General features: G+C 43.6%; 1 protein-coding gene across 2 annotated transcripts in view; it reads left to right on the top strand.

Annotated features, from left to right (window-relative positions):
* The window catches only part of HEATR4 (HEAT repeat containing 4), a 46375-nt gene that overhangs the window by 269 nt on the left and 20197 nt on the right, over positions 1-25909 (top strand). For both annotated transcript variants that reach the window (XM_020911213.2, XM_020911214.2), the window contains exons 2-14: positions 4718-5670; positions 6621-6811; positions 8040-8180; positions 11834-12037; positions 13832-13975; positions 17377-17556; positions 18379-18539; positions 19295-19399; positions 21435-21553; positions 22210-22390; positions 22946-23015; positions 24029-24218; positions 24905-24983. In XM_020911213.2, the coding sequence (XP_020766872.2) occupies positions 4718-5670; positions 6621-6811; positions 8040-8180; positions 11834-12037; positions 13832-13975; positions 17377-17556; positions 18379-18539; positions 19295-19399; positions 21435-21553; positions 22210-22390; positions 22946-23015; positions 24029-24218; positions 24905-24983 (2718 nt within the window). The remainder of the gene's footprint in view (positions 1-4717; positions 5671-6620; positions 6812-8039; positions 8181-11833; positions 12038-13831; positions 13976-17376; positions 17557-18378; positions 18540-19294; positions 19400-21434; positions 21554-22209; positions 22391-22945; positions 23016-24028; positions 24219-24904; positions 24984-25909) is intronic.

Below are 25909 nucleotides of genomic sequence, written 5' to 3'. Positions count from 1 at the left end.
TTTTGGCATCTGTTAATAAAACAGTTGTGACAGATCGTCTCTATGCCAGAGTTTCCACAATAATCTGATGAGACAACCGCCTTGGTTTAGTGGTTAGGACTTGGCACTTTCACTGCCATGGCTGGCGTTCAGTCCGTGGTTGGGGAACTAAGACCCTGCAAGCCATGCAGCACAGCCAAAAAAAGAAAAAGAAATTAAAGGGGGGGAAATGTAGGGAACTTTCTGTAAAGAAAGAGGCAGCAGAGAGAGGGTATTTGAAATAAGCCTGGTTAAGAGTTCCTTGATCCCCTCATTAACTAAGCTTCTTTCATAAATCCCATGGATACCTCCTAGAGCTATAGTTTCTCTAAATTTAATGTGTATAAAAATGTCTGACATCTTGTTAAAATGCAGATTTCTAGGGCTTCACTTGCAGCCTCCTGAATCAATATTCTAGAGTGTGGGACACAGGAGTCTGCAGTTTAATGAACTCCTCAGGTGATCTTGATGCAGAAAGTCTTTTAGCCATATCTAACAAGCACTGTCCCAGAAGCTGAGTGTCCCTTCTTGGGCCCTACCTCAGAACTTCAGAATCTGGAGGTGGAAGTGAGAGTGTACTATTTTAAAACTCTCAGAAGATACGGTGCTATGGCTTATAGCATTTCCTTCTGTGGCAGTTTCTACTGCTTTAGTAATAGAAGCAAAAAAACACGATATTATTCCTTTTGTTGCTGTTTAATTGCTCAGTCGCATCCAACTCTTTGTGACCCCACGGACTGTTGTCTGCTCAGCTCTGCTTGTCCATGGAATTCTCCAGACAAGAATACTGGAGTGGGTTGTCATTTCCTTCTCCAGTGGATCTTCCAGATCCAGGATTGAACCCGTGTCTCCAGCATTAGCAGTGAGCTACCAGGGAAGCTCAATTATTCCTTTTAGCATTTAACTATTTCTTCAGAATAAAGGCAATAGACCAGAGGGTGAGGGTACAGGACTGGAAAGATGAAAAGAAGAGTGGAACTAAGTTTGGAACCTCTCAGATAGCACCCATTTTGAGTCTGGAGGATTCTTCTATCAGGTTTTAACTGGAGGCATAAACCTTCTAGCCCCACTCCCACCTATCCAGTCAGTTTCCTAGAAGTGCAAGAGATGATGCTGGTGGTTGCTGTTTACCAGATTACAGGGCCTTGGTCTGCAGTCATGCCAGGTTTGAGTAATTGTACGATGCCATTTATTCAGTTTCTTATGCTGTCTGTGCACAAAAGAACCTGGGACCTGCCACTCTGCTTTTGCTTCTTAAGGGCTATTTGTTGGGAGGGGACCCTGCCTCCGTGTTGGTCCAGGTAACATTTAAGTTTGGATAATATGGAGCTTCCAAACTCTGTTTGTAGGTCTTTTTTTCCCCTCTCTTAACTACCTAGGGCCCTAGTATTCCTAAACTTTTCCCTTAGTGCCCAGTGCATCTAATGTGGGGTCCCACAGACTTGCCTTCTAAAGGATAGTACTCTATGTTCTAAATCAATAACAACAGTTTCTCTCAGCTATGTAATACTTTGCAGCTTGCAAAGAACTTTCATACATGTTCCCCTAATTTTTACCTTCATATCAACACTAAATTAGAACAGGTGTCAGACTCTATTTTCAGATTGGTAAACTAAGGCAAACCTTAGAGGACAAGATGGTTGGATGGCATCACTGACTCCATGGACATGAGTTTGAGCAAGCTCTGGGAGATGGTAGAGGACAGGGAGGCCTGGCGTGCTGCAGTCCATGGGGTGCCAAAGAGTCGGACATGACTGACTGAACAACAAGGAAAACCAGGGTTATTAAATCATTTGCCAAGAGTAACACAGCTGGCAGGTGCAGAATCTGCCTGACAAACCTCTTTTGACCAAACCTTAGAACATTTGCCCTGTCCCAATTCCTTTACAAAGACATATCCATATGTGTTTCCTTCTTTTTCAACAAGCCATCAATTTAGATGATGATCACTATTCCTTGAGAATTTATAATAACTGATAATGATGGTATCATGTTCTTTCTGGGATGATAACATTGTGACCAAAGATTGTATATGTCACAGGCTAAAGGGCTTATATCTGGGGACACCCCAAATCATTCCATATTGGTGAACCTTGGGGCAAAACCAGTCCTCATTCAGCTTTGCAAGTGTTTGGACTCAAAATGCCCGCTGACTTAGAAGCAAGATACTAACACATTGATAGGTTAAGAATGATGAGATGTTCTATTAGGCAGTACAAAAAGCAGGAGTGCACTAATCCTGTTTTCATCTAAGCAGTTAGTTTTCCACCATGCAGAACAGACACTGTTCAAAGAAAAACATCACCTTGTAAACACGCTTTAGTCTTGCCCTGATTTTTTTAAATCCGACTTTAAAAATTGCTCAGTGCCCTGTGGCCATGTGGCCTTTGTGATTGTGAAGAGATGAAGCAACTAAATTTAATCTTATGCTCACTCATGGAGGGACATCATGTTAATCTTTTATTACTTAGCTTGAGTTAGGTTATTAATTCTGGACGAGTGACAACTATGTCAAAGCTGACCCTTCACAAAAAGAAACTCACCAAAGGGTCAGATTTAATACACAGAAGACAGTGGGATAAATCAAGCCCTAAAAACATCAGGTATCATTCTGGGTGCTGTGAAGGGAAGAGAGAGGAGTCAGATCTGGGCTAAAGGGTACCCTGTACACAGGGCAGGAATGGCAGGAGTTGGCACTCAGCGTGGCAGGAAAATGATCTCACTCTCATGATTACATGTTGGGAGGGGAGGCCCTACCTGCCCCTGAAAATAGCAAGGCCAGCACAGGGAGTGGAGCCTGGGCCAAAGCCAGTGTGGCACAGAGTTAAGTGCCCTGAGGTTGGTTCTGATTGCTGACTGTGAAGTCTGACTCTTCTACTTATGGCCAGTGTGATCCGAAGTAATTTACCAACCCCTCTGAGCCTCAGCTTCTTCCCACAAGCAATAAAGACCATAATATCAACCTGGTGTAAAGCTCTTAGCAAAGTACTCTATAACTCTTAATTATCGTTATTAGGCCAAGGAAGTGCTTCAGAAGGAACATTTCCTAGAAAAAAAAAAAAAAAGCATGAACTCCAGGCATTTATCCTTTACAAAATTTTCCATGCTAGCAAAAACCCAGAAACAGCTTGCCCAATAGTCAAGAGCTAAGGTGATTTATCTCCTTGATAAAACATTCTGCAGCTGTAAAACATTTTAACAATGAAGACAGTGTAGCAATATGGAAAAGTACTGGGTGATACTGAAAGACCAAGCTGGGACACTGTCTTTATGGTGCTGTTAAGGAGCCAAATACTTAATGGCGCAAGTGTCACAGTTCAGTTCAGTCGCTCATTCATGTCCCACTCTTTGCGATCCCATGAACCGCAGCACACCAGGCCTCCCTGTCCATCACCAACTCCAGGAGTCCACCCAAACCCATGTCCATTGAGTTGGTGATGCCATCTAACCATCTCATCCTCTGTCGTCCCCTTCTCCTCCTGCCCTCAATCTTTCCCAGCATCAGGGTCTTTTCAAATGAGTCAGCTCTTTGCATCACGTGGCCAAAGTATTGGAGTTTCAGCCTCAGCATCAGTCCTTCCAGTGAACACCCAGGACTGATCTCCTTTAGGATGGACTGGTTGGATCTCCTTGCAGTCCAAGGGACTTTTAAGTCTTCTCCAATACCACAGTTCAAAATCATCAATTCTTTGGCACTCAGCTTTCTTTATAGTCCAACTCTCACATCCATACATGACTACTGGAAAAACCATAGCCTTGACTAGACAGACCTTTGTTGGCAAAATAATGTCTCTGCTTTTTAATATGCTGTCTAGGTTGGTCATAACTTTCCTTCCAAGGAGTAAGCATCTTTTAATTTCATGGATGCAATCACCATCTGCAGTGATTTTGGAACCCAGAAAAATAAAGTCTGACACTGTATCTACTATTTCCCCATCTATTTCCCATGAAGTGATGGGACCGGATGCCATGATCTTAGTTTTCTGAATGTTGAGCTTTAAGCCAACTTTTTCACTCTCCTCTTTCACTTTCATCAAAAGGCTTTTTAGTTCTTCTTCACTTTCTGCCATAAGGGTGGTGTCATCTTCAGGTGTCACAGGGTAAAAGTTAAAGTAACTGAAAGGGACTAGGAGAGGTTTGTAAATTTGTGTGTGACGTGGAGGCCTGGATAGGTAAACAAAGAATTACAGAGTAGGCAGTAATTGAGCTGTTTTGGAAGAATGGACAGAATTTCATGTTCAGGGCACAGAAGGAAGCTCTACTTGTGATGGGAAGGACACTCAGTGAAGCACTAGAAGAGTCAGGAGGAGAGGTTCTGCCAGGACAAAGTCATAAACAGGTCAGACTCAAGGACAACCCTGAATGCCCAGCTGTGTTGTCTGAACTTTGCACTCTAAGTTTTTTGAACGGGGAGAAAGCCACGTTTGGGGGGAAACTGGAAGCATGGGATGCTGTTAAAAGGCAGTAATCTCTCAGAAGATGAGGGGCTGAGCTTTGGGACAAATGTGAGAACTGGAAGCAAAGGTCTGACCCAAGAAATATTTTGATTGTTGCAGCATCTCTTTCTTTTGTCTTTCTAACTCACATGGCTTCTCCCTGCTCCCTCATCTCTTCTCCAAGTCTTTTCTTACTGACTGCTGTGGGCCACCAACTTCTACTGACCTAGAGCTCTCACCAGTTCTTCCCATCCCCTTCACAGATGCGTAGCCACGCCCCCAGGCCCTCCTCTGGACCAGGCAGCCTGGAAGGAGGCATTTGCTGGGAAACAGTGACTAGGACGGAAAAGGGAAAGACCATTCTTCCACACCATTTCCCTCAGTCACTCCCCCGACGCCTGGGATGGGGCATGATTTTCTCCTCTGTAAAACCAAGAAACAAAAAGGAATGTGCCTCCATTTCCGGTGTGCCTCCAGTCTTCCACTTCAGCCCACAGCACTGTGCACACCTCAAGAACAAATACCTCAACCAGGCCAGTGCAAACCTGACGTTTTCTCAGGAGGTGGTGTGGCAGCGAGGGCTGCCCAGCGTCCCTTACAGCCAGTACAGCTTTGGCCATCTCTACGACGCCAGTGGCATCATTCAGCCTCGCCAGGTCAGGAAGGCCCGGCCTGAAAAGAAGCCCGTCTGCCTCGAGGTCTCGGATTCTCCAGGTCCCCCAACAAAGGTCACCTCCCAGGCTGTGAAGACGGAAAGCTATGCCAAACCTACAAAACTGAAGAGATCAGAGCCAGCTAGTATAGGCCAGGAGGCATCTAGCCCCCTCAGTCTTCATCCAAGCAGGGAGTTGGACATGCTGGACCTGTCACTTGCTCCAGAAGTGAACCTGGAGGAGAGGGAAACCTGGCTTCCGCCTGCTGAGAAGGCGGCCAGAGCGTGGGAGGCCGTGGTGCTGGAAAAGCTGAACAAGCGCACTGCCCGATGGATCCAGAACAAGCGTCCTCCAAGGCCAGGGGTGTCCGCCAGTAAGTGGCAGAGCTTCTTGCGCCAGCAGTACGACTGGAGCCACATCCGCGATGAGCTCACTTCCTCCAGTGACCTGGACCTCTTGAAACAGCTGGAGGAAGAAGAGACGGCAGAATTTGAGGGTCGAAGTGTCGTCCTGCCCACCCCGGAGGAAAAGAAGCCAGAGCTGCTGCTTCCCGTCTATTATCGGTAGGTTAGCCGGGGCCTCGGGCGTGCCTTTGAGACACCCTGGTTCCCCTTGAAGGACTCCCAGGTGGGCTCACATTCCTCATTGCAGAACTCTCCCATTAACCTCTTGTATTTTCCACCGCCAACATACTAAGACTTCCACAAAGTAAGGTTTCTCAACCTTGGCCCTCTTGGCATCCCGGGTTGGATAATTCTGTGTTGGGGGCTGCCGGCCCTGTGCGCTCTAGGATGTTTGGCAGCATCCTACTGGAAGCCAGTAACACTCTCCACCTGTGATGACCAAAGATGTCCCCAGATGGTGGCACATATCCCTCTGAAGGACAAAACTACTCCCAGTTGAGTACCACTGCCTTTAAAGGAAGGAGTTCTTAGCCTTTCCCAGCAGAGCCATTCTGCTGTTCCAGGTACTAACCAGGGGCTCCTAGAAATGCGTCCGTGGTGAGAGTGAGGAAGGCAGAGACCTCATGGTTCTGAGGTTTGGTCCCACTTTACTCTGAATAAGGAGCCAGGGTGTCACTCACTCAAAAACTGACTGGCAGCAGGACGGAGAGCTAAACAAGCTGAGAGAAGAGGAGGATTGCTATGCATCTCTCACATGGCTTCCTTGTCATTTATAACTAGAAGGAAGACTGGAGCTGTAACAGCCCTGATTCCTAGAAGTGAGCTAAAAATAAGTGGCAATCTTTATTCCTTCATTTATTGCACAAATATACATTGTACTCCCACTACTTTCCAGGCACTCTGTGAAGTGCTGGGAATACAACGTAATTGAGACAGCTGTGGACCTATCCTTTAAAGAGCTCACAGTTTGTCCACTGAACAACCACACACGAGAGATAAAGTGAGGTCATGGAGGAGGTAGGCTCCCTTCCCCAAGTCTAGGCACCCTCTAAGGGCACTGATTTTAAAGCTACCTGTCCCCCCTTTCTCCCCCTCTCAATCCTCCCAAGACTGCCGAATTACTTGCCGCAAGTGCAGACAGCTGAAACCATGCCTGGCATGAATAAGACGGCTGAGGAAATAGATGAAAAGGGGAGCCTATACAAGCCCCCAAGCCAGAGCCACGTTCGACAGGTGAATCCACGAGCTGGAAAGTTTGCTTACTCCACAGACAACACCTTTGAACAGGAGATTTACTTCGGTAATTGAGCTGGGGTCCTGTAGTCAGAGCTGAGGGGGGCATAGAGCAGGGAGGTGGAAGGTAGCAGGGAGCTGGAGGCATCACGGATGTGGATGAGAGGCCCTGGATGAACCAGGTATTCATGGGAACATCTCCTGGTTAACTAACACGGGAAGGTTTTGGGCAGGGGGTAGGGGAATGGACAGTGGGGATAGGGAGTAGGTATCCAACGGGGACAGGACTTCTTCCCCGTCTCTCTATGCTCTCATGCTTACTGAGGAGGTAGTGGAGGGTAGGATGGCAGAGCAAGCAAGATGTGGCTTTGGGAACAACCTACCTCTTCTGTGCACACCCTTACCCCTTCTCTCACTGAGATTATTCCCCCACTGAGGTGCTGTGTTCGAAGAAAAATCCTAGACTTTGGAGATCTGAGTTTAAATCCTGCCTTAGCCCCCTCCTCCTAACCTTCAGCAAATTATATAATCCCTGTGAGCCTTATGTACCTTATTTGTAAAACAATATCAACTAAAATGCTCTTCAAAGAGATGGGAACTATATAGTGCTTCTCACTCAGTGCCCACCAGCTTCCTCCTCCGTCCCACTAGCTTTCAGATGCCTGGGCTTCCGGGACACAGTCTAGGACCACATGCTCCAAGTTGTTTCTTCTTCCCTATCCCCATCTTATTCCTAAACTGCTTTCAACTGAAAGTCTTCTTAAAGTGTTTAACAAAATTATTCAGACAAAGGTGTTTATGACTGCTGAGAGATGAATTAGGGAACTCTTCATTTGTATCTAGCTTTTCATAGGGGACAATACTTGTAAGTTAGGTTCTGACTTGGTTTCTGGGCCATTTTCAGTCCACCAGCTCATACTTCCAAGCATCAGTCACTTTCAAGGGATGTCCCCGGAGCACAGTAGCCATGAGTACCAGAGGCTAGAGTAGGGCAAAAGGGAACTGGGTCTCCTGTGTGCTTCTTGCTGAAGCCTTTCTCCATCTTCCCCATTAACCAGACATACCCACTACCTTGCTTTTATTTATAGTTTGTCATCCAAGTACATATCAATATGCAATAATTTTCATTTAGCATTTTAAAACTTCATATGAAATGAGATCATTCTGTATTTGATTTGGTTTTTTAAATGGATTTTTCTGGGGAAATGAAATTCGGTCTGATCCTGGTGACAAAAAACCCAGGAAGAGAGGAGGAGGGGGTTCTAAGGACTCATTATTTCTTTATCTGTTCACAGATGAAGTCCAGATCGTCCACCAGATTGGTGCAAAGAGAGACCAAATTCTCCTGGAAAATCTCAATCGATACATCAAGCAGTTATCTAAGGTCTTCCCTGAAACCCCAGAGAGATGGACTTCTCAGCCAGTTCCTGAATCAAGTAAGCAGGAAGCTGATACTGATGATGGGAGTAAAGATGGAAGTGGGCTTATTTCTTTAAGGTCCCTGTTCCACACGTGGGGACACCATCAGCATCTCGGGGAGTCCCTCCCAACTAACTAAGAATCATCTCATAAAATTATAAGATACTAACTGTAACAAGGAAAAGCCTCTGTGGCCCATACAGCTGAAATTAGACAGAACTTAAGTATAACCAATCAGTTTAGGGCCAGGAATTACTAACAAGACAGATCCTGGCTTAACAGTTTCAAAGGCAGTACCTCTGATGTGGCACTCTCCCCTCCCACTCCATTCTCAGGCCCATACCTGCTTCAGGCCCTAGCGTCGACTGGTGTTTTAAATTTCTATTTCATGAGTATATCATTCTTCATTCTGTATATTAGGTAAGGAAAAGGGAAAGGAGTTAATTAAGAAATCAACTTCTGAAACAAAAAGTGCCCATTCTCCAAGAGACTATATCTCCATTGCTCCTGATCCTTTTCTTTGCAATGTCTCTTCAGATGGGCCCCCTGTATGCAGGAACTAGCAGTAGTAGTGACCCATTCTTTTTCCCACCGGCCCCTAATCTGTCTCTAGTGTTGCCTGGCTTTACAGGAAACAGCCACAAGAGTAGAGAGGCACTAATGACGGCAGGTGTAGGCAGTTTTCACCAGACTCACACATACACCCTCCTTCTTGTTGAGGGCTACCATTACTAAGTGGTGAAGAAAGCATGTAGCAAAGCCTTGGATTGGGTCTTGGCAAGTCACCTTCCAGGGTTACAGCTGCCTCATTAAAACTGAGACACTAAGGACTTTCTTGGTGGTCCAGTGGTCAAGACTCCATGCTTCTATTGCAGGGGGCACAGGTTCCATCCAAGTTTGGGGATCCGACATGCTGCAAAAACTGAGATACTAATCAATCCTACAGCAAGGCACTTGTAAACCCTTCCATTCAGTCAGTTCAGTCGTGTCTGACTCTTTGCAACCCCATGACTGCAGCATACCAGTCTTCCCTGTCCATCACCAACTCCCAAATCTTGCTCAAACTCATATGCATCAAGTCAGTGATGCCATCCAACCATCTCATCCTCTGTCGTCCCCTTCTCTTCCTGCCTTCAATCTTTCCCAGCATCAGGGTCTTTTCTAATGAGTCAGCCCTTTGCATCAAGTAGTCAAAGTACTGAAGTTTCAGCTTCAGCATCAGTCCTTCCAATGAATATTCAGGACTGATTTCCTTTGGGATTGACTGCTTTCCTTTAGGATTGACTGCTTTGATCCCCTTGCAGTTCAAGGGACTCTGAAGAGTCTTCTCCAACACCACAGTTCAAAAGCATCAATTCTTCAGCACTCAGCTTTCTTTATAGTCCAACTCTCACATCCATACATGACTTACTGGAAAAACCATAGCTTTGACTAGATGGACCTTGGTCAGCAAAGTAATGTTTCTGCTTTTTAATATGCTGTCTAGGTTGGTCATAGCTTTTCTTCCAAAGAGCAAGCATCTTTTAATTTCATGGCTTCAGTCACCATCTGCAGTGATTTTGGAGCCTAAGAAAATAGTCCCTCACAGTTTCTATTGTTTCTCCATCTATTTTCCATGAAACCATGATCTTAACTTTCTGAATGTTGAGTTTTAAGCCAACTTTTTTACAGGAGACTCTTTTTTGCTTTCTTATTTGCTTTCTGCCATTAGGGTGGTGTCATCTGCATACCTGAGGATATTGATATTTTTCCCAGAAATCTTGGTTCCAGCTTGGGCTTCATCCAGCCTGGCATTTCACATGATGTACTCTGCACAGAAGTTAAATAAACAGGGTGACAGTATACAGCCTTGATGTACTCCTTTCCCAATTTGGAACCAGTCTGTTGTTCCATGTCCAGTTCTCACTGTTCCTTCTTGGGCTGCATACAAATTTCTCAGGAGGCAGTTCAGGTGGTCTGGTATTCCCATCTCTTGAAGAATTTTCCACAGTTTGTTGTGATCCACACAGTCAAAGGCTTTAGCATAGTCAATAAAGCAGAAGTAGATGTTTTTCTGGAACTCTCTTGCTTTTTTGATGATCCAACAGATGTTGGAAATTTGATCTCTGGTTCCTCTGTCTTTTCTAAAACCAGCTTGAACATCTGGAAGATCTTGGTTCATGTACTGTTGAAGCCTTGCTTGAAGAATTTTGAGCATTACTTTGCTAGCGTGTGAGATGAGTGCAATTGTGCAGTAGTTTGAACATTCTTTGACATCGCCTTTCTTTGGGATTGGAATGAAAGTGCGTTTTCCAGTCCTGTGGCCACTGCTGAGTTTTCCAAATTTGCTGACATATTGAGTGCAGCACTTTCACAGCATCATCTTTCAGGATTTGAAATAGCTCAACTGGAATTCCATCATCTCCACTAGCTTTGTTCGTAGTGATGCTTCCTAAGGCCCACTTGACTTCACATTCCAGGATGTCTGGCTCTAGGTGAGTGATCACACCATCATGATTATCTGGGTCATGAAGATCTTTTTTGTATAGTTCTTCCGTGTATTCTTGCCACCTCTTCTTAATATCTTCTGCTTCTGTTAGGTCCATACCTTTTCTGTCCTTTATTGTGCCCATCTTTGCATGAAATATTCCCTTGGTATCTCTAATTTTCTTGAAGAGATCTCTAGTATTTCCCATTCTGTTGTTTTACTCTATTTCTTTGCATTGATCACTGAGAAGGGCTTTATTAGCTCTCCTTGCTATTCTTTGGAACTCTGCATTCAAATGGGTATATCTTTCCTTTTCTCCTTTGCCTTTAGCATCTCTTCTTTTCTCAGCTATTTGTAAGGCCTCATCAGACAACCATTTTGCTTTTTTGCATTTCTTTTTCTTGGGTATGGTCTTGATCACTGCCTCCTGTACAATGTCACGAACCTCTGTTCATAGATCTTCAGGCACTCTATCAGATCTAATCCCTTGAATCTATTTGTCACTTCCACTGTATAATCGTAAGGGATTTGATTTAGGTCATACCTGAATGATCTAGTGGTCTCCTTACTTTCTTCAGTTCTTGAATTTTGCAATAAAGAGTTCATGATCTGAGCCACAGTCAGCTCCCAGTCTTGTTTTTACTGACTGTATAGAGCTTCTCCATTTTTGGCTGTAAGGAATGTAATCAATCTGATTTCAGTATTGACCATCTGGTGATGTTCATGTGTAGAGTCATCTCTTGTGTTGTTAGAAGAGGGTGTTTGCTTGTAAACCCTTAGTAGTTTATAATCCCACTCCTCCTCCCAAATTAAGAACACTAGAAAGGAAACAATAAATTAGGAATTAAAGGCCAATTATATCCTACTTTTAATGGCAATATATCAAATATTGAATTTTATGAGCAAATCTTGTTACATATATTTATGGTCCTAAAGATTTCTTAAACATATATAAAGGTTTGTATGTACCTTATCTTTTCTTCACTACCTTTCTCCACCCATCATCATGGCTTTATCATGTCTGTAGTCACCACCTCGCATGACTCCCAATGGGACTTGTACCAGTTTTCTACATAATCAGGAAAGCTGGCTCTTGACGGTTTTGTTTTGCATTGGTGCTAGCTAGGAATAGGCATGTGATGCTGGCTGGGAACACAGGCCCAGGGCAATGGGCATAATACCTCATACTGTCGCCCCGCACAGCTTGCAAGCCTGTGAAAGGAGCCATGCGCTGGATAGCTTTGCCCACACCGGCCAAGGATCTGCTGCTGAAGGTGGGTGAGAAGGACGTGTCCGTGAAGACCAGGAAACTGAAGAAGCAAGCAGAGTCACTGAAGGAGAATGTGTCTTGGGAACTAGTGGTCCTGCGAAGGATGCTGCAGGAATGGAAGGTGGCCTGGGCTCTAAGTGAGTGAAGGAGGGGTGCAGGGGCGGGGGAGAGGGGGGATTGTCCTGACATAGAAGTGATTTGTGAAGGAAGAAGTTCTCACCTTGGCCAAGTATTTCTCAATCTTTGAAAAATCCATCCCTCTCTTATGAACAACAAAAATCTGGTTGCCTCATCAAGGCTAGACTAGGTAAGAGCTTTTCATACAATGGCAGCTGCATTTATCTGGATGTTTTTTGCATGGGCAAGTTCTACATCAGTAACTTGTGGAAACTCACTACCCAAGAACTCTTCACAGGCAGAGACCCTATCTTACTAACCCCTGAAATGTCACACTCAATACATGATGCATGAAAGAAAGAGTGAATATGCTGCCCAAGCAATGGAAATGCAGTGATCAAAAGAAACTGCAATTGGCTCTCCAAAATTCATTTGTAAATTTGGAATTAGCTCATATTTACTTTGCCTTCACAGATCCAGAATAGTGTGCTTGCGTCAAAGGAAGGGTCCAGCAAGGACTGTTGAAAACTGCAAGATTTGAGGACTCAAGGGCTGCTGGCTTTCAGAAAGTGAAAAACTAGTTTAGTTAGTACAGGAAAAAAGAGGTGATCCATCAGATAAACTGGTTCAGATAAACAAAAAGGGTTGAAAAGGAGATTCCAAGTAAAAACTACCAGTAGGGAGCACCTACAGGTGGTGGGAACACTGAAACAAAAGCTCATGTCTATAAAAAGTGTTGCTATGCTTGTGGCTCAGCTAGTGAAGAATCTGCCCGCAATGCAGGAGAACTGGGTTTGATCCCTGGGTTGGGGAGGTCCTCTGGAGAAGGGAAAGGCTACCCATCCCAGTATTCTGGCCTGGATAATTCCATGGACTGTGTAGTCCATGGGGTCGCAAAGGGTCGGACACGACTCAGTGTCTTTCACTTTCATGTGCTGTGTTTGGTCATGTCTCTTTGTGACCCCATGGACTCTAGCCCACCAGGCTCCTCTGTCCATGGAATTTCCCATGCAGGAGTACTGGAGTGGGTTGCCAGGCTAGCCTCCAGGGGACCTTCCCTACCCTGGGATCTAACCCATGTGTCTCTTGTGCCTCCTGCATTGATAGGCAGATTCCTTACCACTAGTACCACCTGGGAAGCCCCTATAAAGAGGGCAAAGTACCCTTAATCACTGTCTTATTGTTCCATTTTCCAGATGATAACAATAAAGAGTTATTTATGGGAATTCCCCGGCGGTCTAGTGGTTCAGACTCAGGCTTTCACTGCTGTGGACCCAGGTTCGGCCCGTGGTCAGGGAATTAAGATTCCATAAGCCATGCCGTGAGGCCAAAAAAAAAAAAAAAAAAAAGAAATTATTTAAACAAACAAAAAAAATAGAATACAGGATGGGATTGGGAGGAGTTTTGTTTGAGAATTATTAATACCGAAGAAGATTCAGCTCAGTTGATAAAGAATCTGCCTGCAGTGCAGGAGACCCAGGTTCGATCCCTGCATTGGGAAGATCCCCTGGAGAAGGAAATGGCAACCTACTCCAATATCCTTGCCTGGAAAATCTCATGGACAGAAGAGCCTGGTGGGCTGCAGTCTATGGGATCGCAAAGAGTTGGGCACGACTGTGACTAACACTTACTTCCTTAAGAAGATTCAGGGAGCATCAGAGAAATAACTTCCTCAGGGCGGCATCTCTGGGGCCCTTTATGCTTCTGAGCTGCTTTGCTTGGATCATCCTAGGGGAAGTGCCTTATTGTCACCTGTCAGCAGCACAATATCTAACCCTAAGTGATCCTCTTCTAATTCTCCTCCTGTGGCATAGTCATCGAGTGGCACCATAAGACTGTTGAGGGCCTGCTGCAGAGCTTGGTGGACATCCATGATGACGTCCGGATCCAGGCCATCGTCACTTGTGCCACAGCTGCTTTAGAACGGCCCCGTGCTGCTATCAGTCGAGGGGACTCCGGTAAGAGCCACAACCATACTGCTCGAGAATATAAGCAATCCACAGAACCACAGAAATTTTGAACTGGCAGGGACCTTGGAGCTTATCTGAGATTATTTCACAAAATGGAAACAAAGACCCAGAGACTGGCCTGAATATACACAACTTCTCAGCAACAGAGATGAGTTTAAAATTCCCAACTTCTGGTCTAGTGCTTTTTTGCACTAATTTCATCACCCTTGGATGCTTAGTAGTTCACAAGCAAGTTCACATTGTTCTGCCTTGAGAGATCCCATTCATAATAGCCAAAGTATATGTATATACGTATGTATATGCACACACTTTTCTCCCGACTGCAATTTAGTCCTTCTTTTGACAGCATGTTGACAGGCTCAAACTCAACGTGTCCCAAACTAAATTCATCACTCTTGCCATTAGACCCCTCCCCACATTCCACATGGCGACCAGCAGCCCCATAACCCAGCTAGTTTGAGTCAGGACCTTGGGAGTCAGCCTGGACAAAATCCTTCCTCTCCCCACAACTAACTGACCAATAGATTCTATGGATTCTGCTTCATAAAAATTTTTTTTATTACAAAATAAATACAAAGTGTCATTATCAGTCAACACAGAGGAGTATAAAAAGAGGATCCTTCCAACCCACCTCCCAGCCCCAATCCCACCCCATGCCATTTCCAGGGTATACAATGTTTAGTTTGGCATTCTACAACTTTCTGTGCTTTTACAAACACATGCCAACATATATGTAGGTTTTTCTATTTATTAAAAAAATGAGTGTTGAATTTTACCAGCCATTTTCTAGTTTTTTCTCCTTTAATTTGTGGATATAAAGATTTCTAGTGTTAAAATCTTAGAATAAATCCTAATGGATCATTCTCTTATTACTCCACTGGATTTTATTTGTTCATATTTTAAAATGTTTTAATATATTTGTAAATGAAATTGCTAATTTTGTGTTTATTTACAGTATTTTTGTTAAGTATTAGTGTTTATTTACACTATTTTTGTTAAGTTTTAGTTTTTACTGGTTTTGTAAAATGAATTGAGAACTTGGCCATTTTTCCCAATGGCTGTATAACCTTTTGAAAAAGGAATGTCAATAGGATTTTTCTTTGCTAGCAATAAGCAGTTAAAAAAGGAACATTTCCCATCTACAAGAGCTAGAACTATAATCTACCAAGGAGCTGGTTTAACAAGACACAGGACTCAGATGACAGAAACTATAAAATGCTATTAAAAAGACATAAAACCCACAGACTCTTACTAACCCCCAAGTGCCCTCTCAGATACCACCTTTTGTGTATGGGCTGACACTTTTTCCTTCTCTGCTGCTGGTAGCATCCTAATATTATTCTGTCCTAATATTCATCATTCTGTCATAATTGTCTGTTTACTTTTCTGCTATCTCTACCAGGCAAGGAACTTCTTAGAGGTGGGGACTAATTTTATCTCTACAAAATTGTAAAGTTTTTAAGGTTTCTTTTCACTTATTTCCAGTCTACTGAGTTCCAGGTATGAGCATTTAAACTCCAGCTTTTCAAATCTGCTGCTCCCTCTGCTAGGAAATCTTCTCTCTCTCTTGACTTGATCAACTTCTATACATGCCCCTCAACTTTCAGCTAAGATGTCACATCCTCTGAGGAGTCTTCCCTGCCCCACCCCCCTGCTATATGCTTCCACACACGCGCTCAGTCGTATTTGACTCTTTGCGACCCTGTGGACTGTAGCCCACCAGGGTCCTCTGTCCATAATATACTCATGTTTCAACATAGCAGTAATTTTAATTTAATTTTTTAAATTTTTTTAATTTAAAATTTTAGTTTAATTTTTTCAACATAGCAGTAAGGGATTCTCTAGGCAAGAATACTGGAGTGGGTTGCCACTTCCTACTCCAGGGGATCTTCCCGACCCAGGGATTGAACCTGCATCTCCCACATTGGCAAGAGGATTCTTTACCACTGTAGCCCCTGGGAAGTGATTCTTCCACACATACACATTTTTTAACTGCTTATTTTCTTGAGTATTAAATAGGGTGATGTGTATTAGTGCCTGGCATAGAGAAAACCTCCCATAGGTGGGAAGAGGTATTATCTTATCTCTAGATCTCCACATTCAAAAAACACCTTTGTCTTTCCCTTTCATCTGATCCCTTTCCTGGGTGTTGAGATTTTGACTTGTCTTGTTTCCTCCCCACATCTTCCCAAAGAATATTATCTTACTCATTATTTCTTGAAATACTCAACTGACTTCCATCTGATCCCCTCAAAGTCACATATTTCATCTAGCCCTTTTTAAACATAGGCATAGTGGCTTACAGTGGTGGTAAAAAGGACAAATGAGAAATTTTATATAAAATCTTAGCTATAAGTCTAGCTCTGCCACATCTTGGGAAGTCACTTATCCTCTCTGAACTTCAAACTAAAAATGGGAGGATAGTTGTGGACAAAAGTTAACACAACACTTTCCCCTTTTACTTGAGAAATGAGCTTTAGTTAAATGCCTACCTGCTGCCCCGATAACCTGGTAAGGACAGAAATTATCTTCACAGGCCACATAGCTTATGATGAAAATGAACCCTGACTGCTAAATGACATTTGGACTGGGAAGAACTACAAGTGAAACATACATGCCTGAAGGAGGTACCGTCCTCCAGGCTCCCAGCAATGCTGTGACTTATCAAGGCAGGCCCTTTGAGGACCCTGGAATTATATCTACGGAGTTGTTATATAAAAGAGATAATAACTCTGGTGGAACATAAGACTTATGCCCAGAGTCGAGTCTATGCCTCTGAGCTGTCCCCAGAGTGCTAGACAAACCATTCTCAGGAACTCTTGCCATAAGGAACACCTGATGCTTCCCTGTGGGCAAACTATGCTCCTGTCCCATTTCCTTCCGAAGACTAGTGGCATATATGGCCTATGATAGTCTTGTGAGGCTGTTTAGTTAAACCTAAAAGGATTTCTGAAAAACACATGTTTCAGGTGAGCTGCCTTGCCTACTTCAGTGAGGGTTAGAAGACTGAATGGGACAATGAATATGAAACACTAAGTGGCAAAGCACTACCTAAATATATTTGCTATTACTACTAAAATTACAAAAATTGATTTTCATCACTAAAACTCATGATGATAGTCACCATAGCCTAGTAGGAAACATATTCATTTGGCCCAAATACAGTTCTGCAGAGACCAGATGATAAAGATGTGAGAACAGGAATATCCACCACAAAAGGCAGCCTTAAAATCCCACCCATTGTAGGGGTTCAGCTAAACTCTAAGTAGCAGTAAGCATCTGCAACTGAGGCTGAAATGGCCCCCATGTGGCTACAGGGAAAAGCTGTGTTTTAGAGAAAAGCAAAGGAGCTAGCTAACACCCTCTTACTGGCTCTCTTTTGATCACAGACAAGGAAACGATGAAAGCCTCATCTATTCAGGACTTGCCAGAGGTTCTACAGCCCCCGCTAATGGCTGCTCTTTGTGATAAGAATGCCAATGTGCGGATGGCAGCAGCAGTATGCCAATATGCCATACAGTCACATAATCCTCTTGCCCAGGAAATCATGCAGACTGTTCTTCTGAAGGGTGAGTAACTCCTTGTTACTTCCGACCTGGAAATATGGGATAAAGAAAGAACATCTCACATCAGCTTTTCCTAATCCCTTCCTCTCCACCGTCATGCTCTTACTTTAGATACTCAGAGGATTTCTTCCAACCAAGTACTTTACGAGACAGGTACACTGCCATCTAGTGGTACCTGGGTTAACCGTGTCATAGATGCATTTGACTAAACCATGTCCCCTTTCCTGTTAGATTTTTCAATTGAAAAGATAATGTAACAAGATTAAAGAATACATTCTAAAAATTAAAAAACCCACTTGAACACATCATGCTTCCATTTTTGCACATTAACTTACAGGCACTGTCCACATGCATTGTTGGTGTAATACCAGCAAAAGATTCTGTCTGATGTTGATAGGCTCCCATACCTAACTACTCTGAAAGACGGACTTGCTCCTTGCATGGTGGCAGGGGTGTAGGACAACTGTCTGACCAGTTTGGCCTTCTGCACAGAGACACTCAACAACTTAATTCGTCTGTCTTAAGAAAGCTTCCACTCCAGACTTCCCAGTCTCCAGCGAGAGGAACAACTAACTGTTCACTCAGGCCAGAAGTGACTTACTGCTCTGTTCCCCAACAAAAACATTTTAGGATTTGACTTTTCAGTTTAAGACTTTCAACCTCCATATGACCCATTTAAATGTGATTTAAATCAGAGATTGAATATCAGACTGAGAGGGTACAGGAAAGTGAGGCAAGTAGCAGTCTTGTGTACCAACCCAGAAGCTGCTCTCTCTCTGGGGAGAAGAGATGGCCATTCTGGCCTTTGTCACCTCACTGTGGCAGGTAATACCGTGGACAGCTGGGCTGCAGCTCAGTGCCTGGCTCTGGAAGGTGCTGCCACTTACCCTGTGATTAAGAGGATCATCCACCAGCTATTTCATAAGAAGAATGAGGACACCGAGCAACAGTCTTGTACGCTCCTGCGCCATCTCAGTGGAAAGACAGTATGTGTCCATTTCAGGGTCAGAGAAAAAAACCAAGTTTGGGGGGAACAATTGGGTCTCTGAGGTCAGTGCATGTAGGGAACTGAAAATGCAGATGGGAACTTGTCTGGTGGTCCAGTGTTAAGATGCTGTGCTTCCATGGCAGGAAGCACTTCAGCCCCTGGTCTGGGAACTGAGAAAGATCCTGCATGTGAAGTGCAGTGACAAAAAAATTTAAAAAAGAAAATGCAGGTGGTTGGGTAGGATGATCTCACGCACAGGTAAAACTGGACTAAGTGTGGGTGAAGTGGGGTGTAGACAAGGAAAAGTGACAACAGCTAGCTGAGAAAGGTGAGGAAAGTAGGCTGCAGATGCTTTCTAACTCTATGCTAGAAAACTTACAACATGCAGAATTTGCTTGTGCTAGAAGTTTACCATTGAAAACCACACAGACATACAATTGCATTTACTTCCAGTAGAAATGTGAAACTCAGACTGAGGCATATACAAACCATTTTAGGGGGAAAGACAGTTAAATCAAGAAGGTCCCAGGAATTTTCTGTTCAGATTACTAATCTGTATTTTTTCCTTGACATCAGTTGGCTTGGATGGAAGAGGGCCCCATTGTAAACCCACTTTCTACTTTGCTAGCAACAGGCATCCATGTGTTTGTGACATTAATCATGCTGGATGCCAGATTAGGATGTAACTTCTTTAAGGTCCCAGCATCTCTAAAAGTGACTATGGATCTCGATACAAGTCTTCCATTTCCTCAGAGCCTGATACATACCATGCTTGCTGTGGAGCTGAATAGCTGTCAATGGAAAGACCGCATTGTGGCCTGCCGCGCTCTCTCCCGGATCGGTGGAAATGTCAGTTTGGTAAGTCTTCTCTTTCTGTTTCCAGGACAGAAGGTCTCAGTAAAACTGGGCTCAGGAGCTCTTCCACTTTTTGCTGCTATCTAGTTTCCCATTCTTACCAAAAAGATCTGTTCCCATATTGCTGCCTCTTAGTCCTAACCCAGAATTATCTTCACATGCCAACATATCATTCTGTTACTTAAGCGACTGCTACTCAGCCTGCTGGGAGTCCACAAACTAACCTATCTACAGTGAAATAAGCAAAGAATAAAAATAAAAAAGGTTTAGAAACTTTTTATAGTAATTCGACATTGCCTCCATATCAAGGTACTTAATAAGTATCTGTCACCATAGTCCCCACTTTCAAAGAGCTGACATTAATGTTGGAGTAACAGGATCAACATATACAAATGATTCAAGAACAAGAGCTAAATGTAATGTACTCTCTTAAAACTCTTCAGAGAGACATTAGTATGGGCTGAACTTAAAGTTCTGTGAAGGAGTGTGGGACAGCTGAGCAAGACTTACTAAGGAAAGACTTCCAGGAATGGGAAACCCTGACCATCATTTAGGCTTTCAACTGACCTCCTTCTTGCCATTATTTCAAAATCAACTTCAGCTGTGCAAATGGGCTTTTCCCCTTCTTCCTATATGCCATTATCTTTTCCTCATAACATTGGGCAACTCCACAATGGCCCAGAACACTGCTGTTTTTGACCCTTGAATTTTGACATGGAAAGCACAAAACTCGGCCATTCAGTATAGTCAGTATAATTCTGGACTTCCTTAATGACTCAGACGGTAAAGAATCTGCCTGCAATGCAGGAGACCCAGGTTCTATCCCTGGGTCATTCTAGTTTGGGTTAATTCTGCCTGGACCTTGCTGCTAAAGTCCAGGACCAGCAGCAGAGGTATCACTAGGGAATTTGCTGGAAATGCAAAAATCTCACCCCGGGTCAATTCAATCAGAATCTGCATTTAACAACATCTGATTCAGATGCACATTCACCTTCTCAGCACTTGCCACTCAGGATGGCCTATTGAAAGTAAAAAGCCATGCAGAGCAAGCAGGGGATGGGGTCAAGATGAGAGCATCACATCAGATTGATGGGGTTAAACAACATGTCCATCAGTGCTTTCACTTATTCAGTGAGCCTACAGTTTCTGACCACATCTTACATGTTAGGCAGGTAGCTAGCACTGGGTATGCGAAGATATGTCTTATCTGTTAAATGTTACATGTAAACAGCTATAACAGATGTAGCTGTAAAGTACTATGGGGATTTCCTATTGCTTACAGAAGGCAGAGGTGAGTTCTCTGACGACAGGCTTTTGAGGTCAATCTTAAAAGAATAGGAAAACATCAGGTATCAGTGGTGGAAAGGGAGCTATTTCAAGGAGGGAGAATAGCTTAGGGCACATTACCTAATCACCAAGTCATTTTTATCCCTTCTGCTTTGAGAGATATACTAACACAGGGTGGCCAAAGGTCCTAGCTGGTCTAGTACATAGGACTTGCCCAGGAAAATTGGGATGAGGTGGTCACCCTACTAATGTACCACCTTCAAATTTTAAGAGTCTCAAGTGCAGCTGACAGTATAGTTTGGTTAGTTTAAAGCATGAGCTTCAAAAACAGGCCAAGATCTGAGTTCTGGCTCCAGGACTCAACATGTTAGCCATGAGTAAGAAATCTATGGCTCCATTTTGTCACCTATAAGTGGTAGTATCTGCCGTATGGGATTATTTGGGAGGATTAAGTGATGGGTAAAACTACTTAGTACAGTGCCAAGTACAAAATGGGATTCCCAGGTGGTTCAGTGGTTAAAGAATCCGCCTGCCAATGCAGGAGACAAGAGTTCAATCCCTGGGTAGGGAAGATCCCCTGCAGGAGGAAATGGCAACCCACGCCAGTATTCTTGCCTGGGAAATCCCCTGGACAGAGGAGCCTGGGAGATTACAGTCCACAGGGTCGAAAAGATTTGGACACGACTTGGCGACTGAACATGCAAAACTGATGTGGTGATAAATGGTAGCTAACTATTATACCTATTTATAGGATATGAAACATAAGTTGATCCAGCTGATGTTGAGTGACTGGAATAAGAAAGTGAGACATGCAGCTGCCCAAGCTCTGGGGCAAATGAACCTTGGAAAAGAGGTGCATGACACAATCAGGTAAGACCTTGTCAACATGGAGAAAGAAACTGCATTTGTTGAGCTGCTCAGTATGCTCAGCCTTGTACAAGATCCACTGCAGATTTTTTTTTAATAAAATAAAAAGTTAACAGTCCCTATAGACACTAAGAATGTGGCTAAGGGAAGAACCATTAATTGAATGCCCATTAAGTGTTCAGGCACTATTTTAGATGTCTTCAGAGTTCAAACGTATGACATGATTCTGATTATACAAGACACATGAATGCCTAGTAAGGTCAAGTTTCATGAAGGATAGATAAGACTACATAAGCAGAGAGAAGGTAAGACAATCCATACTGGAAGCCAAATACTGAAATGAACATGACACGTGTGAAGGCACGAGAGAACTTGACTGAAGCAAGAGCTGTATGTTTCAAGTTGTCTTTATTCAGTCATTCAACAGGGTTTAGCATCTAGCATATGCTAGGTAATAGGGATTCAAGTAAATAAAACAGTTGAAGTCTCTACCTGGTGAAACAAATTAATGAGGTAAGGCTAACTAGGAAAGGGTGGGAGTGGATAATGGCGAGCCTACAGAAGCTGGATTTCAGCCTGAGGGCACTGGAGGTAGTAGGGGTAAAAAAAGCAACGGAAGAAGTCTGAGGAGGGAAAATAAAAGCACCTCTGCCTTACAGAACCAAGCTGGGTCAAGGAAATTTCCAGGGGCGTGTGGAAGCCCTCTACCTGATTTGTGGGCTCAAGCTTATGACCGCCAAGCTTCTCCCAAGCTTTCTGGACTGCTTCTCTGATGACTTCATGGCAGTGCGCCGGGCAGCTTGCTTGGCAGCCGGTGCCCTGCAGATTCATGATAATAGGGTGAGTCAAGGAGACATGTACCCTTCTTACCTGATTAACCCAAGAGGACATTACCCTGTGCTTCCCGCATACATAGGTCACTCACCATTCTGTAGGGACACAGCATGAGAGACCAGAACAGGAAGGTGAGGAGATATACAGGCCACACCAACAGTTAGGGCCACACACAGCTCCAAGCCAGCCTAGACTCACTCTAGAGCACACCCCTGAACCCTATTCTCACCTCAGTTAACCAGCTTCTCATTACATGTGTGCTCATGGGCTTTGGGATCAACTCCAGTGGATGGAGTTATAATCTCTAGTTATTAGAGGAAAACCTGACGGAGGTATTCAAAAGAAGCCTATACGGCCAGAGATCTGTGAGCAGGGAAAATCAATCTCTAGACAGGAGAGAACACTGTATGTAAGCTAGTACTTCTGGCTCCAGCTCATTTGTCACTGGATTTGATAGATCACTTTTCCAGTTGTAGAACACTTCAGAGAAGAGCGAACCCTCTCTCTGATACATTCTTGCTCTTGTTCTCTCCACTCAACACTGCCTTTTATCCATCCTAGGTCCTTGAATGCCTTCTGAATCTGATACAGGGAGATCCCTGCTGGAAAATCAAGGCCTTTGCCATTCGAGGTATTATGGCGGTGGCTCCAACCCCTCTACCTCTAATACCTTCCCATATTTTATATGGAGGATCCCCAGAATCTCTTTAGGAAGAGGGTAGAGGGGAGGGGAAAGGATGATCACAGCTTCTCAGAAGAAATTAAAGATCACTTCCTTCAATTTTTAGTTAAGGATCCTGAGTCTCGGTCTGTGTCAAGGCAGTCCCTGCCAACAGAGTTAGGTATGAGTTCCAAGAAGGTATCCACTACTGGATATACTCGCTTTCTCTAGAGGTGTCAACTGTAGGACTCCGTAAAAGTCAGACCAGATTTAAGACTGCTACAAACGTAAAATCCTGCCCTCGAATTTCCTGGAGCTTCTTTTTAGGGATCTTTGACATTGCTTCTGACAGTCTGGCAGGTCCCTATGAGAATCAGTGCTGGGTAAAGCCATGAAGTATAACTATACCTTCTTTTCCCCTTACCTGACTAGGCTGGTCTTCTGAGTTATCTATACCAAATCTCATCCCTAGGTAAATACGTTAGTGTATCCTCACATCTTAATGGACGAGGATTGTATTGAATATCCCCTTCCTGGGAATTCTCAAGAGAATTCCTAAAATACTGATTATTTTGTCATCTAAAAGGGAAGATATCCACTGTAGAAGGGATAGGCTACCCACTCCAGTGTTCTTGGACTTTGTGGCTTGGCTGGTAAAGAATCCACCTGCAATGCAGGAGACCTGGGTTTGATCCCTGGGTTGGGAAGATTCCCCTGGAGAAGGGAAAGGCTACCCACTCCAGTATTCTGGCCTGGAGAATTCCATGGACTGTAGTCCATGGGGTTGCAAAGAGTCGGATACAACTGAGTGACTTTCACTTTCACCACTTTTCAAAGACAATATACTTAGTTTAATTTTTGCAATATTTAATTTAGCAAGTGGTTGCCTATTCTTAGCATTTACTAGTAAGGCCACTTTAGATGCTGGGACACAGCCAACTCAGTCTGAAGTGACAGTGGGACATGCCCTCTAATTTCTGCAGCTTTGGGGCAAATTGGCTGCGTGAGCCCCCAGCTGACAGACCTCCTGCTTTGGGCTATCCACTATGAAGAGTCACCAGGTGTGCGACTAGAGGCTTGCCGGAGCATCCTAGCCCTCAAACTTCAAGGAGACCGGGTCAGGGACACCTTCCTCGACGTGCTGCTCCTAGAGAACCATGAGGCTGTTCTGAAGTAAGCACTAACCTCTGGTTCTGCCAAGACCTCTTGTACTGACAATTCTTTCAACCTTGTTAACAGACTATGTCCCTGACTCTTCAGGCTGCTTAACAGCTATAAAAACCACAGGCTCCCCTGTGCCATTCACCTACTTATCCACGTAGGCAACAGAAAAACAGGACTAAATTAGATTGGAAGTGAAGCCCATAAGCTCATATAGTTTACCTATTTGTTCAGCATTCCAAGTGGTTTTTTAATTCAGTTAACATTTATCAAGTGCCTACTTAGTGACGACAGGCTTTGGAGTCCAAAATAGCAGGATTTGAACCCCAGCTCAGACATGTGCTAGCTATGTAAACCTGAGTAAGTTAATTCTCTGAGCCCATTTTTTCATGTATCAGATGGAAACGGTAGTCTACCATATGGGTATGTGGTGGTGATTAAGGAGATAACATGTTAGTACCTCTCATAAAGGTGTTCAATAAACATTAGCTATTAGTATCTTCAAATATGTCATCTCAAAAACTACACAACACCCCCACAAGCTAAGCATCATACGATTTTTGCAAATAAAGCTCAGCAAAACTGCACAGTTGGGACTGGAACTTAGGATTCTTGTCTGATTGCAAGTGCTGTATTTTCCACCTCCATGCTTTGAAGGATAGGAAGATTTAATCTAAGAAGTCCTTCTTACCTTTCAGAGAAATTCACCATGCAATGAAGATACTCAACTTAGAAAATGAAGGAAACCAAGAAATGCTTCAGGAGATCAGGAACAGGGTAGATAAGTATAAGCTACGTTTTCAAGAAAAAATTCAGGGTTCTCAAGAGTTCCTCCCTGGTGGCTCAGTGGTAAGGAATATGCCTGCCAAAGCAGGAGATGCAGGTTCCATCTCTCAGTAGGAGAGATTCCCTGAAGAAGGAAATGGCAACCCACTCCAGTATTCTTGCCTGAGAAATTCCACGGGCCAAGGAGCCTGGCAGGCTACAGTCCATGGGGTCGCGAAAGAATCAATACAACTTAGAGACTCCTTTCCCCGCCCCTTCCCCAAGCATGCAGATACACTTTTCACCAGCACAGAAATATTTCCTACAATCCCACAGAAAATAATATCACTTGAAGATACAAAACACATCTGTGCAACACAGGATTATAAAATCCTAATAATAAAAAGACAAACAGCAGAAGTCCTATTAGTCCCATCAAGTAGCTATTGAGATCAGAGTTTGTTGTTGTTTCTGAAATACTGTTTCCTTCCCTTCCTGTGTTCCTCCCCACCATTCTCTAAACCCAAGTTCTTTCTTTTTTGCAGATGGGTATAAAGAAGGAATGAGGGACTGGAGCTGGCCCCCTAGATTTTCTTTTTCCTTCTAAATTTCTCTTAATTCCTAATCTGGGCTCTTTCCTCAAAGGAACACTAGCTAAACAGGTGGTTCTAATTTTTCAAAGCTGCTGGCAGAGATGAATAGAGGGGAAAAAATACTTTTAAAAAGGCAAAAGATTCTTTCTAAATATAATTCACAAAACCAGTTTCACATCAAGCATTTCTTAGCAGATTCATCATGCCCAAAAGCTAAATTTTTCATTAACATGTGTAAAAATGTCCAACCAACATCACAAGAGAACAATGTTCTCAAGGATTTTATGTACCACCTAATATTAATAAGCATGATGCAATGTTACTTCATTAACACTTTTTGATGAT

This window comes from Odocoileus virginianus, chromosome 6 (assembly GCF_023699985.2).
Source record: "Odocoileus virginianus isolate 20LAN1187 ecotype Illinois chromosome 6, Ovbor_1.2, whole genome shotgun sequence".
Lineage (NCBI taxonomy): Eukaryota > Metazoa > Chordata > Mammalia > Artiodactyla > Cervidae > Odocoileus > Odocoileus virginianus.
The sequence above is the reverse complement of the archived record's forward strand: the minus strand, read 5'-3'. Positions and strand labels throughout refer to the sequence as shown.